The 14,872-nt window shown below is 42.1% G+C and overlaps 1 protein-coding gene and 1 long non-coding RNA gene across 2 annotated transcripts in view; both read left to right on the top strand.

Annotated features, from left to right (window-relative positions):
• The first annotated feature begins 3,862 nt into the window (after positions 1-3,862).
• LOC115751238 (disease resistance protein RUN1-like) lies at positions 3,863-8,222 on the top strand. The gene is made up of 6 exons (XM_048280688.1): positions 3,863-4,239; positions 4,516-5,644; positions 6,128-7,318; positions 7,408-7,496; positions 7,546-7,689; positions 8,153-8,222. The coding sequence occupies exons 1-6, from the start codon at positions 3,863-3,865 to the stop codon at positions 8,220-8,222; spliced, it is 3,000 nt and encodes a 999-aa protein (XP_048136645.1).
• The window catches only part of LOC125315382, a 26,213-nt gene continuing 18,595 nt past the window's right edge, over positions 7,255-14,872 (top strand). The window contains exons 1-2 of the long non-coding RNA XR_007198622.1: positions 7,255-7,739; positions 7,857-7,880. This is a non-coding gene — a long non-coding RNA (uncharacterized LOC125315382). The remainder of the gene's footprint in view (positions 7,740-7,856; positions 7,881-14,872) is intronic.

Raw genomic sequence — 14,872 nt, 5'->3', positions numbered from 1 at the left:
GTTCTCACAAAAAAATAAGTTTTCATGCCTAGCATATTTAATTTAGTTTAACATATATTGCATTTGTGTTATTGTGGACCAAAGGTGACAGTGGAATATTTGAAGCTCAATTGAAATATTTGGATTGGTACACGTGAGTTTTCAGTAAGTTTGTTTAGGCTCATGTCTGAAAATTCCATACGCTTCACATGTGGAGTATTCTGACGTCGTGGCATTAGGCAAGAATCTTCGCGGAGAAAAGCCAATCGTTCACATGAGATTTTGATAAAAAAAAGAAGTCAATAAAGAGGGAAAGAATCATGGTCTGGGCGTGACGAAATCAAGCCGAATATATTCATATATCAGCTGAAGGAGCAAAAAGAAATAAAAATCAAGAAGATATGCGTGAATATTTACGAAAAAGGAAAGACCATATCTCAAGATGCACATTTTTTCTAATATAAAAGGGGAGACCACCAAACTATTGGGGGGGAGATTCTAGACGCACAAAAAAAAAAAAAAAAAAGAGAGAGATACATGAGAGAAAGAGGGGTCGACAAAAAGGTTTTCTGCTCACAAACCCAGAATTCACGTAAGATAGAGGTTGAGAGAAACAAGCTCGTGTGGTTATAAACTCTATTTCTGCTCCAACTTTGACTCTGCTCTCCCAGTGCACCATTTACTCCCGTCGCCACCGTGCTCCCTTGAAGCCGCATCTGCTCAATCTGAAAGTCCCTGTTGTTCAGTACCCAAGTTTCCTTGCTATTTGGTCTTGAACTTGTTGCTGTTTTGGGGAAGTTGTACTGAGGTTCTAGTGCGGTTTTGGTGGAGTTTCCTCTGTTGTATCGTTTCTTTTTTTTTTTGTGCGAGTGTGCTGCTGTTCCAAAGATGATTATTGTTGATTTTTGCTGCTGTTTCATCACTATCTAGTGACAAAAACAGCTCCGTTTCGAGCGATTCTCATCGCTAATCAGTGCAGTATTTTCTGGGATCACTAGCGCGTTTGGCTCAAGTTTGCTTGGCGACCAAGTTTCTCTTCAAAATTCGAATTAGGTAATTCCTTATCTCTGGATATATTTTGAATATTGCTTGATTGAATTGAATATTCCAGAGATGATATGAATTTTGGATATACATGGTTGCCTAATTTGGAGGATTTTGAACCTGGAGGATATTTCATGAATTTTGTGCAGACCCTTGATATGCTTTGGTGGACGATTTTTTTAGCATGTTTATCTTTGCATATTGTTTACCATTTACTTTATATTATCTTGGGCAATTTTTTTTTTAAAACCGGGTTGCTCTGATTTTGGCACTTGAGTAAAGATTCAATGATGGGTAGTAGGTGGGGTTGAAGCTAGTGAGTTTGTATAGTGTGAAAGCTGAATATCCAATGGAAGTTTGGCCGATTCGCTTTAGCCTTCGTTTCTTCTCGAAATGATAGGGGGTTGATTTCATATGCGTACGCATGTAATTATAGATTGCTTTACTTTTCGCATTAGTAAAAGTTGTTGTTATGGGACATAACTTAACACTGTATACCACATGTATTGGTAATGTTCGTGGGCAAAGTCTTGCATATCACAAATGTGGACCGAGTGAGGTTCGCGGACATGAGATGCATGGTCGTAAGGTATTACCCCATGGAGTTTAGGGGAAAGCCCTATTGTGTGACTGGGCGGCCCTACTGTGTGACTGGGTTGGTCTCGGAAGCGGTACGAGACATTATCATTGTTGCATGACTTGATTATCTGAACTACGATATTGACACTTGACACGCCCTTTGGCGCTTGGTCATGTCTTGCTCTTAAACGTAGCACAATACATTATGGCGTTGCTGTATGTAGATTATCCCTAGTTGAATACCAAGGATGGTCGCTAGAATGAGGATACTTGTTCGATTTATCGTGCTTGCTCATATTATTGGATTTGTTAGTTGGTGATTTAGGGAAGTAGCTTGCTGAGTTTTATCTCACTCCTTCTCGTTGACATTTTTTTTAGGTGAGTGGTGACGAGCCTAGAACGCCACGGCTCTGACTTTGGTTGGTATTAGAGTAGGAGGATCGGGGGTTCGGATGCCGCACCAAAGTCCCAACATAAAGTTGTGACATCGTGGTGTCTTTCCTCATTTCTTTGGGAAGTAGATCAATATAAACGATCGTCAATGCTTCTCTATGCGATTAGTGATATAGAAAAAGCATTCAATTTATTTGTCTCTTGTTAACACAATTATACATGACAATCTGAAAAGGTTGAGCATAGTCAAGCAATCAAATTCCGTCTGGCTTGATGTGTGCTAGAATTGCTCAAGCTCGACGCTAGATCTAGCCAAGCGTCGTTGCAGCTTTGAACTCGATGCCTCTAGTTTTTAGTTAGGCGATGGTAGAGAGAGAGAGAGAGAGAGAGAGAGAGAGAGAGAGAGGGGTTGGGGCTTACTTGTGGAGGGCGTCGGTGGTGCCAGTTGCAAGAGTGGTGATGTTAGTCGGAGACAAGGATGGTTACGTTGATCGGCAAAATATGGTGGGAGAAAGACACAGACAGGGAGACAAATGATGTGGAAGAAGAAAACGGATTTCATGTGATAGTTGTACCATTTGGTAGTCACGCGTAATAGATGGACAAGAATCATGTGTCTGTTGGTGGGGTTAGCATAGACTTCCGTCGTTTTCTAAATTAGGAAAGCAAGCTTACCGGATCCGTAAATCGCGCTCTATTCTTTTCGCATATCTTGTGAACGTGACTAATGCATATCAGAATTTACTGAACAATTTCGTAAACCGCGTGCAACCATGTGACTTTACTGCTTTTCTTTAGTAAAGTAAACCTAGTGTATGTGGACTAGAAAGGGTTCTCACATGCAATTAGGTCATGTAGGTTGCCTCTCTACCTCTGGTTTGTCTCTTCTTGCTGCACGCCAAATGCTCCTATTAGTTCTCCATACAGAATCCGGTCGTATCTGGATCTCACTACTAAGAAAGAGTGTATAGTTACGGAACCATAAGCATTACAACATATGCAATTCGATCGAACAGTTATTTAGACTTAATAAACAAATTGAAGAGTTGGATGTATATCGTTAATTTAATTTTGTGTAGTGTTTTTCAACATTTAGATTTCTTAAAATGCCTCAGAGAAATTGTGAGAACCCTACACTGAGTCTCAACGAAAAACATAAATTTCCTTATAATTATTGTTGTTTTTTACTTCTTGAAAAACGTGTTCCGTAAACCAATTAGTCCTGTCATCAAAACACTGAAAAATTGGATTTTTTTTTCTCAAAAAAAAAAAACAAAAAAAAAGTTGCTTTCGATCAAACGGACTCTTCCTCTTCGCTATTTCTGTACTACATTTTACGTGTTTTTCTTCTTTCTGCTGTCGTTAATACAGCGGAGTATGTAACATGTATTGATCCTCACTCGACGGCCGACGCTCCAACTAATGCGAAGACTTGACAATTAACATAATTACTTTGAAAATTAATTTCTTCCTGCAAACTTAAATTTGTTAGTGGATGAATGGGACCCGAAAACTTCTAGCCTAGGTAGGAACCCATTGATTGATCAATGGAATCTTTTGGGAAATTTCCCGGAAGCTTCTTGCATGACTGAAGGTGTTGACTATATTGACTCGAGGGGTATTTGAAGACCAGTGCCTTCTTCCCTATTCCCATGACGCCAGATATTGACAGCCCACGCTCAGAACCAAGCACACCCACAGCAAACTTCCCTGAGAGTAAGAAAGGATTTGATATCTGTGGTGTTTAAAGATGCTACAATGGAGAGGGATGAATTCACGGGCGTCATCTGGACCTTCGTTTGAGGTTTTTTTAAGTTTTCGAGGACCCGACACCCGTCATGGATTCACCGATTGTCTTTATCACAGTATGGTTGCGGCCGGGATTCTCGTCTTTAGGGACGATGAATCCCTCCGTGTCGGTGAAAGAATTGGTGGTGAACTTCTACAAGCAATTGAGAAGTCCAAGATCTACATTCCCATATTCTCCACAAATTACGCTTCGAGCCACTGGTGCCTCCGAGAGCTCGCGTATATGGTCGAGTGCGCCTCGAAATCAAACGGGAACAAAGAGATTCTGCCGATTTTCTTCGACGTGGAACCTGTTGATGTCAAGCTAAAAACAAACTTATACCGACAGAATCTTTCACAGATCCAGAATACGTTTCGCACTGAAGTAAAGTCATGGGAAAAGGCTCTCATCGATGTGGGCAAGATAAAGGGATGGAACTTGAAGAAAGATGAAGGGTAAATGTCTTGAACTTTTCAATTGTCATATGTTTATTTCCCTTTCCTTTCTATTCAGTTCTATTGCGATATTGTTGGTGGAAAATATAATTTATTCATCTCGTCGTCGAGAATGGATTTCTCACGGGTAATGGCCAATAGTGACCAACACTCTTGTGGTGGTAGCACACCCTAGATTTTTTTTTTCCTCAACATGGGAGGGCAATTGATTCACTTAGGGAGTAGCATTTTTACTATATAAACGTCGTCCTTAACACGGTTGTTTCATTATGGCAGCCAAGGAAATCTGATCCAATCCATAATTCAAGCTGTCTTGGCTAAGCTGAATGTCGGTTATAAAAATGTGACTGAACATCTAGTTGGAGTTGATGATCGTGTAGATGCTATAATCAAGATGTTGGATGTGAAGTCAGATAGTGTGCAATTCCTTGCAATCCACGGAATGGGCGGTGTTGGCAAAACAACCCTAGCCAAAGTCGTCTTCAACAGACTGTCTTCTCGGTTCCAATGCTCAAATTTCCTTTCGGATGTTCGAGAGTCATCGGAACGACATGGCGTGGTATATTTGCAAAAACAATTGTTATCCAAGTTTCTTGATTCTCGTTCCGTCAACCAAATTCATGACGCGGATGGTGGGATCAACATGATTAAGAGGGTACTTAGTAATAAAAAAGTTCTGATTGTTCTTGACGACATTGATGAAGAAAAGCAATTGAAAAGTTTGGCAGCAAAAGAAAATTGGTTCGGCTCTGGTAGCAGGATTATCGTTACTACTAGAGACAAAAGTGTCCTAAAGATTGATGGAGAACCAACAGGTGAAGGCCCTTTAAAGTCCGCTGATATTTCTACTTATGAAGTACAAGAAATGGAATTTCATCATGCATTTAAGCTTTTCAGTAGGCATGCCTTCAGGAGAGACTCTCCACCTGATGATTATGTCTCCCTTTCGAAAAAAGTTGTCTCCACTTTGGGAAAGCTTCCTTTAGCTCTTGAAGTGACAGGTTCATCCCTTTCAAGTAAATCTAAAGAATTTTGGGTAGACACTTTGAAGAAGCTAGGAAAAGCTCCTTCCAAAGAAGTGCAAAAAACATTGATGATAACTTATGAAAGGTTAGATGATGCACAAAGGCAAGTATTTCCGGATATAGCTTGTTTTTTTGTTAATGAGGATAAAACCTACCCTTTCTACATGTGGGATGATTGTGAATGCTTCCCAAACAATGCCATTGAAGTCCTCTGTCTCATGTCCTTGATAAAAATCAAAGATGACAATACTTTTTGGATGCATGACCAAGTACGCGACCTCGGACGGGCAATTGTCCGTGAAGAAAATTTCAAAGATCCCCGCGAGCATAGTAGAGTGTGGAATCATCGGGAAGCCCCGAGCATTCCGAAGGCGAAAGAGGTATAGAAAGGGAATACCAATCTATTTTCATGTGAATTTTTGTAGACTTCAGCGCTTGAAATTGTTTGCTTTTGACCTTCACACGTGGACTTCTTGGTGTTTCCATTGTCGGGGAAGTAGGAAAATAGAAGCTCTGTCATTAGGATATCGTGGGGACATTCTTACGCATGATGAAGTTGCTAATTTACGAAACCCGAGGTTCTTGGAAGCGAATGGGGTGTTCCTTGTCGGAGACTTCAATAACCTACTCTCTAATTTAAGATGGTTTTCTTGGCGATGGTGCCCTCACGAGTTTGTGGCTACAAACTTTCATCTAGCTAATTTAGTTGTTCTTGACCTTTCTCACAGCTATGTTTCGGAGAAATGGATTGGTTGGAACCAAATCAGAGTATGATATGACCATCCCACTCCTTGTATACATGTATCATTTCTTGTCATTTTATTTTCTACAGAGTGTTTCTTAGTATATATTTTATTTTGCAGGTGGCAACTAAACTAAAAGTACTAGATCTCAGCAATTGCGAATACTTAATGAGAATACCTGATTTATCTACGTTGGTTTCCTTGGAGAGATTGATTCTTGAAGGCTGTCGCAACTTAATTGCAATTGATCCATCCATTGGTAAATTGAAGCTCCTAACTACTTTGAACTTGAAGGGATGTGATTCTCTTCAAGAGTTGCCTGAAGAAATAGGATGTCTACAAGCTTTGACAGAGATTGTCATGCCTAATACGCTACTTGAACTTCCGAGGACGTTTGGTAATTTGCGGTCATTGTTGACCCTTGATGTATCACATAGGCTGATTAGCAAATTGCCTTACTCGATTGGAGGGCTAGTGAAACTTAGGCGGTTGAATTTATCCGGGTGTACGATGATAGAGGAACTCCCGGACTCGTTTGGGAAGTTACAATCCTTGGTTGAGTTGGATTTGTCATTGACAAGTTTGGGTCACTTACCCGATTCAATAGGCAATCTAGAGCAATTGAAAATACTCAGGATGACCCGCATAAGTCAGATAACAAAATTACCAAGTGCGATCTGGCTTATGGAGAAGCTTGAAGAGTTAGATGCTAGTAGATGTTACCACTTGACTGGCGAAATCTCTAATGAAATTGGGAGATTGTCTTGTTTGAGGATCCTAGACTTATCATATACAGGTATATTGAAACTGCCCACCATGTTGAGTTACCTCTCTAATCTGCAAATGCTTAAGTTGGAATCATGTCCTGAGCTTAAACAGTTGCCTAGGTTTCCCTCGAGTTTGACTTGTCTAAAATGGACGCTTGATAGTGACGAATCCTATGAAGGCATGCGATTTGCGCAGGGGAGTGCTCTTCCCACTATTATCAGTCCCCCATTAAAGCTCGCAGAAAGAGTAGAGTTCCGCAGAAGCATGCATTTTCTCCCCCAGGTCGGGTCTAGTTTAAGAGAGTTAGAACTTGGAAATCTGCTGATTGAATCATGGAATTTTTCCAATTTGAAGAACTTGTCGACATTGAGATTAGCTAGTTGTTCGATGCCAGCATTTGGTTCCAATTGGCTGAGGAGCATGACTAGAACGGAGGACACATCGATTGAGTTGGTAGTGAAAAGATCAAGACATTCAGAGATGTATGGGCGTGAGGTCCTCCCAATTGTACTTGATCTGTCGCCCATGAAGAATCTCCAAGAGGTACATTTGCGTAGATGCCGGTTATTTGTCGAGCTTTGCGGCCTTGAAGAATTGGGATCCCTTTGTTTCCTATCGATCGTGGATTGCAGTTCCATGGTAAGGATGTCAGACCTATCGAAATTGAGAAAGTTAAGGAAGCTCAGAGTAGGACAATGTCCAAAGCTAAGGAGCGTGGAAGGTCTGAACCACTTGGAATCTTTACAGAAGTTGTGGATTCACGATTGCAGGTCGTTGGAGAGTTTGGCCGACACCTCAGATTTGCATTTAGAATGTTCCACAGTGGAACGCTGCAAGCGGTTGCTGAACCGTGACAGTTACTGTAAATGTCATGATAACAGAGGTCCCGGGTTTACCGCGCGCGACCACGCTGGGTATTTTTGAGCTGGTTATACTGAATCCGACAACGATGAAAGTGTGGCAAGTAAGTATGATGTAGACAACCTTGTATTTTCTCTGTAAGGGAGTCAGAACAAGACTTGACTGTTGGGCTTATTGTGCTAACTTTTGTTTTTTGCTTGTGTTTTTTCTTTCTTTGAAGTTGAATTCGGATGGTCTGAAGAAGGTTTTCCCATGACAAATATTGGTATCAAGTACGACCCATAAAGATTGGAAGCCCATTTGGAGTTGAGAAGCTCGGCAGGATGATCTCGACCAAGAATTTGTAACAATATTCTCGTCATTGGGTGGATACGACTTTGTTTTAACCAAAGAGTTTCCGTCCAGCGTGTTCTGCGTAGCACCTGCACTCCCTCGAGCTTTTCATTTCCTTGCACCCACAGGTAATCAGTCTCCTTTCAATTAGAGAACAATTGCTCTGTTTTCTCGTTATTTTAGATTCGAAGCAGAGGCTGAGAGCTCTAGCTACTGCCTGTGTGAAAATCAGCTGCGAGTGAGGCTCCATTAATGATCTGAACTTGCTGCGTTGACTTTGTGATAATCTGGATCTGAATCATTGCTCTACTCTTGCATCTAAGCTCCTCCGATGTATATCACGTGCTTGATGAAATGCCTGAACTAGGTCAGTGTGTGTTTCGATTCAGGCCTCGACGGAGAATTTCCTTCACTACTAAATTGTTGGTAGAATTTTGTCATATAGGCCTATTTTGAAGGACATTCTTCATCAAATATCATGTTGGCCGAGGTACCTATCATTTGTTCGATAAAATTTCTGAGCTAGATCCACGTGTGTTCCATTACATAATATGCTGGCCTATAACCTCGTGTATAACATTGAATCCTGATGTGTTTTCTGCCGAGTTCGTATGAAGCTGAATTGATTCCTATATTTGTCTGTTTATTTTTGAACTGATCCTGTTTTCTGCCCCGTAGTGATCATGTCCATTCTGTTGCGAAACATGGAGTTTCTGAATCTGCATAGACATGAAACTGCAAGACTCTTTTAGATGGAGGGAGCTCACCGGGGCAGGACTGTGACGCCCGGGAAATTCGAACCATGTAAATTGCCCGAATTCAATAAAAATAAAGAGAATTGAATTTTAGTCGGTGCAAATTTTGGATCGCAAGGATAAAAGTGACGAATTTGGACTAATCTCGAAATGTCGTTCGATTTCGATTGGGTCTCGAAATCGTGGTCGCCGCGAATTAGGATTTTTATTCTTCGCGCCTAAACTTTTCCGGACCGAAATTAGCCCGTGGAAATCCAAATTTTTATTCCCAATCTGTTGAGTCAAAAATCCAATCAGTCCCGATTTGTCAGATCACGGAACCACCCTCAGATATTATACGTATGAGACGAAAACCATTAAATTGAAATGACCGTGGGCCCCACCTTCAGTCAATCCTCAGCCACCCCAGTCAAAGCCACGTGACTTCTCTCTCTCTCTCTTTCCTGCTGCTCCCTCATCCTCCTGTTGCTCGCGCGAGAACAGCCCCCCCTCACCGAACATCCATTCTCTTCTCCTCCGGCCATTTTCGTGCGACCAACACCCCAACCACCACCACAGACCCCCAGCCACCTCCGCCCGCCGCTCCACCTCCCTCCGGCGCCGTCGCCAGTCGCCGGACGGCCGTGAAAGCCGCCGCAGAAGCTCTGCTCTGTTTTAGCGCCCTTGAAGGCGAGACTTCCAGCTCCTCCTCCGGTCGTTCACGACACCGTCGAAGCCAACCACCACCTCAGCAACGTCCACTAGCCTCCTCACCACCATCCCGACCCAACCCCGCTGCTCGTCGTCCACCGGAACCGCCGCAAACAGCCCTAGAAACCGACAACCCTCTGTTTTCGGGTTTTGCTGTTTTTGCTTCTGTTCCAGCTCAAACCGCCCCCTTCCGCCGCTCACCACCGCCACCGACGACCTCCTTAGAGTCCTATCTTGTCCCTCGGAGCTTGTGGTGGTCGGCCGCCGCCCGTAGAGCCCGATTTGAGCCTCGATCGGACCTCCCCTGTTCTGCCCGCTTTTCCCTCTGTTTTCTGCGCGATCTGTACAGCTGCTGTTCCGCTGCTTCCGGCCACCGTCCGCCGCCCCCAGCTGGTCCCGAAGGTCGTCCTTGACCTGTAGGTGAGTCCTCCAGCCTCCCCCAGCCTCGCCTCAGCCCGCGAGATCGTTTTTCCCCCAAATTCAGCCCGGTTTCCCCTGTTTTTACCTCTGTCGGTTTTGTTTTTCAGCTTCCGTCGCTCGCCGGACCTCCAATCGCTGAGCTGCTGCCGTTTGCAGCGATTTCACCACCGAACTCGTCGAAAATCGTGCCCGACCCGACCTCGACCGCTATTGTTGGTGAGTTGACCCTAATCCTTGGTTAGGGCGCTAATTGCGCCTAGGATTAGTTAGCTAGTCGGTAAGGAATTTAGATAGATTTGATTATGGTCGGATTAGTTAGAAACCCGGTTTAGGGTAAATGACCATAATCGATTAAATTAGAATTGTCTGTGGCTAATTGATGTTAGGCAAACTTGACTGTATGTTGTGATTTGATCGCGAGCGAGCGATAGGTTAAGGACGAGCGATCGATTGGCAATTTTGAATCAAACTGGCTAATTAATGACTCTGGCACGAAATTGAGCCTTTATGTGGCCTAATCGAATTGGTTAATTCGTGTTGAATTGATGACTTTGTTTGGGCGGATCGCCGCGTTGAAATGTTGATTTGAGTGTCCCGATTTCTCGTTGAATGAATTGGTGTTTGTTGGGAGTTAATTGTCCCGTGTGTCCTTGCAGTGTCTATTTGGTAGTCTGCATATGCATATGACCGTGTGCAAGATCAAAGACATATTTTAGCATGAAAATGGCCTTGAGTCGAGTCTTTGAGCACGTACGTGTGAGCATCCGGCCTAAATCAAAGAGAATAAATTGATTGATGTGTCGGGTGTGCTGTATGGTCATATGAAGGAACGATGATGGGTTTTCCTGGCAAGTTCGCACTGTACACATAGTACACACCGTACCATTTTTATGGAACCACACGACTTGCTAGAAGCACGATAATTCATGCCCCGTATGGTACGTACGATTTTAAGGGATTATCGGATACCGGTCGTAGCTTGTGATGGACCGAAGCCCCGTATAGGGATGCCTACTTGCCGTGCCGTGCAGGGTGCACCGGATACACTGCTTGTAGTAGCCGTTGCTGAGAGGGAAAAGGAACGTAGCCCGGTCCCGCCGGAAGAATGCGGGATCGCATTAATTGTGAGAGTCGATCACGCCGGTCGCGTGGATCCGCATCACCGTGGCGCCAAGAGCGCGATCATCGTTAATAAATGGACTTGTGTGGTGTCCAGTGCATACTTGTGAGTGTGATGCGTGTTCGGTTGGTTGTCCGATGTGGCCGTTGAGTGGAGTCAAGCATTGCATCATGTGTGGCTGAAGGCTGGTAAGTATGCATGTGAGTGATTATTGCCATGTGATATGATGACTGGATATATGTCTATATCGTGTTTTTTTTTTTATATAATCCTCGTGGTTAGGATGTTTTAGGTGAATCGGTGTCCTAACCGAGCTTAGGCTTGATTCACCGAGATTTATATCTCACCCCGTTGTGGGAACCATTTTCGTGTCCCAAGTAATGGAGCTTTGCGGACACCAAGGCCAGGTTATGAGGGTAGTCTTTTGTAGTAGATGAGAAGTTAACCTTATCCGACCTAGTAACCTTTTGAGGTCTTAGTGAGCCGTCCCGAAGTATGGGGTTGTATGTATTTCCGTAGCTCGGTAGGGTTAAGGCTCATCTGCCGTCTTATAACCGTACATGTTACCTTTTTATTATCTGCCTTGGTATGTATCTCCCGCTATGCTATCCCTGTTTATTTATATGTTGTCCGGGAGTAAACCGTTTCCGCATGCGTATATAGTTGAAAGGTCGATAACGCGCCCGGGACGTTATCCTTCATGACCTCGTGGCGATTTGGTAGGGATGTCGCGGGCTCGAGAGTCGGGGCGTGACATCCCCGACCACCAATTCGAAACTCATAAACGTGGAAGTCTCTGGCTTTACCATCTCTTCTGCTACTGCTTCTTTTCTCAGGTCGTTTATTTTGTAGTATAAATGTGTTCTATACATGACGGTCTTGTTAACTGCTTCACATTAACCCATTTGGTCTTCTTCCTCGATTACTTCTTGCTAGTTGCAAGAGAGACCGTGTAAATATATCCCATGAATAGCATATAGATTAGTCAACCCTAATCATCTCTATATCTCATTCGGTCTTCTTCCTCAAGTAGCTGAGCTTTTCCTGGCCATGGCGGCTCGGGGTGCGCATGCAGCGAGGATTGTAGAACACACGTGCTACAAGCTGATCAGTTTCCATAAGTGCAGCCCCCAAATATGCGTTAACAGTGCTCTAGAGAAGGGTACGGGGTTGGAAAATGCAGAAGCGACGGGGTGTGTTTTTGTCTTAGTACATGTTAAAATCTTGCTGTGTGATGTATCTGCGTGCTCTTTATTTGTGGATATGGGCCATTGTCACCTTGTCTTTGCTGGTCATTTTTGGGACATAACTTGAATAGATTCCCTAGTAATTTAGGACATATCAAATCATCCATTGCATGGGCGAAGCAGTGATAATGCATGATATAAATTGCTGGTAACAGACGATTGAGTGTGATTTTTTTTTTTTCGCGCAAAAAAATCTCGCATTGACATTCTAGCTTAGTGACGACTCTATTTAGGTAGAACTTCATCATTTAGTCAAATCTAATTTCTTCAACATAACGGGCAGCAAGGATTGAGGAGAACCCGTGCTGAACGAGGGCAAGCACATCAAGTAGAGAAACCGCTCAGTCCCGTTTGAAAACCATTAAACCCGCTCCTCTAGACCACCTTAGGGAGGGTCGCGACAAAGTGGTTACCATAAATTCATAATCAAGAAATCAAATAAGAGTTGTTATACGAACATGAAGCTTAACAGGAAAAATTAATGATTCAGTCAAGTTAAAGTTGGAATTTCTTCAAAAGTAAAAGTTACTTAAATGTTGCAAAAATTTTGGTTGGTAATTCCACCACGAACAGTGCATGTTTGCAAATAACTTAAAAAGCAATTGCTATACTTAATCGAAGAAAAGTTCCACATTTGACATTGTAACTCTTTAAAATATTGTTCAACTTTACAATGTTGACATTCTAAAATATTATGAACTTTCTTGTAAAATTTGCAAGAGTTTTACATATAAATTATTCGATATTGGCAAGTTAGTTATGCTGTTGGTAACTGACCAACCACACTTGTAAAATTTAAGAAGGTATGCAATTTATTTATTTGGACATTACAATGTTGGTAATCTACTACTTATGTTTGCATAAAAAAAATGACTAGATTATCAGCTCGTGATCAAGAAATAAATATTGTGAGGCACGTGACAAATCATTGACGGTTAAAATTGGTATCGATACTAATGCATACCGATAACAATCGGCAATCGATTGTCTACATACGACAATGAATGGTTAATGATGATCGATAAGGGTATCAACTGGCTAGAATTGACGAGTTATCAAGGTACCAGAAGGAAGACGAGTGCATCAAGTTACGATTACTAGTTGGAAGCCACTAAAGAGCAGAGTAGTTACAATCGTGGGACAACCGATGTACATTTTCAAGGAATTAATAGCTTGGGAACAGGATCATGGCATCATGAGAATGTGGGCATAAGATTTCTGGAGATAGAAGAACATAGACATGAGCAGTTATGCCACAATCACAATAAATACGATCACTTATCTACTATGGAACCCACCCTCGCATAAATCAAAAAAATTTATTATCATTTAGTATCTTTACTTTTGTGCATTGTACTTTTATCGTTTATAGACTCGCATGTCAATCAAATTCTGGTGTAATTCTTACCTGTAGTTTTTGGATCCGTGTCGTTGATTAAATTCCGGAGCACATCTTTATCCTAGGTGTTCCATCGTCAATTAAATTTCGGTGTAATACCAACGTGTTTTCAAGTTTTCTCGTCGATTAAATTCCAGCATAATTTGTTTCGCTTAGTACTTGTTATGAAAGTTTGTATTTCCCAAGCCTTGTTGTCGATTAAACTCTGGCACGATTTAAGGATGGAATCCATGCAATGCCACTTCTCATCTTTTGCTTGTTAAGAACAATTGGTTGTTCTTTACTTTCTCCAAGCTTTAGCTACTAATGCTGATCTGATTCCTGACACATAAATTTTTGGTTCGAGGACTTCTCCTTCATTTAATAAGAAAGTTAAAGATCGAATTCGACAGATTTTGACTCCTAATTAACAAAAATATAGATCTGCATAGTCTTGCATTCGCAGTTGTTACTTCATTTCTTGATGTTTAAATATCAAGGACAGTTGAGTTTTGGGCACAAAGCATTCGCATCGAACGAAGCATATATCCGGCTATAAGTTTCTTTGGGGTTGGCCCAATAGTTGGCCCACTATGCTAATCAAACTGGGCCTAATGAAGGGAAAGGAAGATCACGGCCATTCAAGGGCAATGGTTTTCGAAGCCAATGCCAGTCTGAATAAACACATAAATGGAAGGTCTGTCTTGTTGAGCTGCCCAGCGTCGAGATTGGAAGAAAAGGCAAAGGAGAATCAAAAAGGAAAGCGGCGTGCAATTTCCCTTCCATCTTGACAAAGGGAACAATCTCGGAAAGGAACAGGGTGGAATTTTTCTTTACGGCCAAGAAAGAGAGATAAAGGGAGAGGGTTACGGTCACAAAAGGGTAGAGCTTTTCTTCACCGGCGAGGACCGCCCACAGTGACAAAAAGAAAAAAAACTGAAGATGAAAATAAAATAATAAATAAACAAATAATAAATTATTGTGAAAAATTATCCACATTAGCAATTTCCCGACAAAATTGGTTGGAAATGACTAAATTGGTAAATTGCATCTTTCAACTAGATCAAGAGACTCTTGCACTCTTCAATTAACTTCGAAGGGGCCCATGGGCTAATGCCACGTCGATTAGAATGACATACATATATCGACTTCACTTTGTGTCCTGTATTTTCAAAGTTAGGAATATATGAATTTGTGATGTCGCTTTTTCAACTTTGTCATTAGGATTCGGATTTTGATATGTTATTAAATTAATGAATAGGATAAGGAAACTTCCGGGATGACAACCCATTG

The sequence above is a fragment of the Rhodamnia argentea genome, chromosome 6, assembly GCF_020921035.1.
Source record: "Rhodamnia argentea isolate NSW1041297 chromosome 6, ASM2092103v1, whole genome shotgun sequence".
Classification (NCBI taxonomy): Eukaryota; Viridiplantae; Streptophyta; class Magnoliopsida; order Myrtales; family Myrtaceae; genus Rhodamnia; species Rhodamnia argentea.
The sequence above is the reverse complement of the archived record's forward strand: the minus strand, read 5'-3'. Positions and strand labels throughout refer to the sequence as shown.

Excerpts from the sequence above, each read along its gene's own strand:
- LOC115751238 (XM_048280688.1), top strand. The coding sequence starts at position 3,863 with ATGGTTGCGGCCGGGATTCTCGTCTTTAGGGACGATGAATCCCTCCGT. Across the intron at positions 5,645-6,127 it reads GCATTCCGAAGGCGAAAGAG|GTGGCAACTAAACTAAAAGT; the intron begins GTATAGAAAGGG and ends TTTATTTTGCAG. Across the intron at positions 7,497-7,545 it reads AAAGCTAAGGAGCGTGGAAG|GTCGTTGGAGAGTTTGGCCG; the intron begins GTCTGAACCACT and ends TCACGATTGCAG.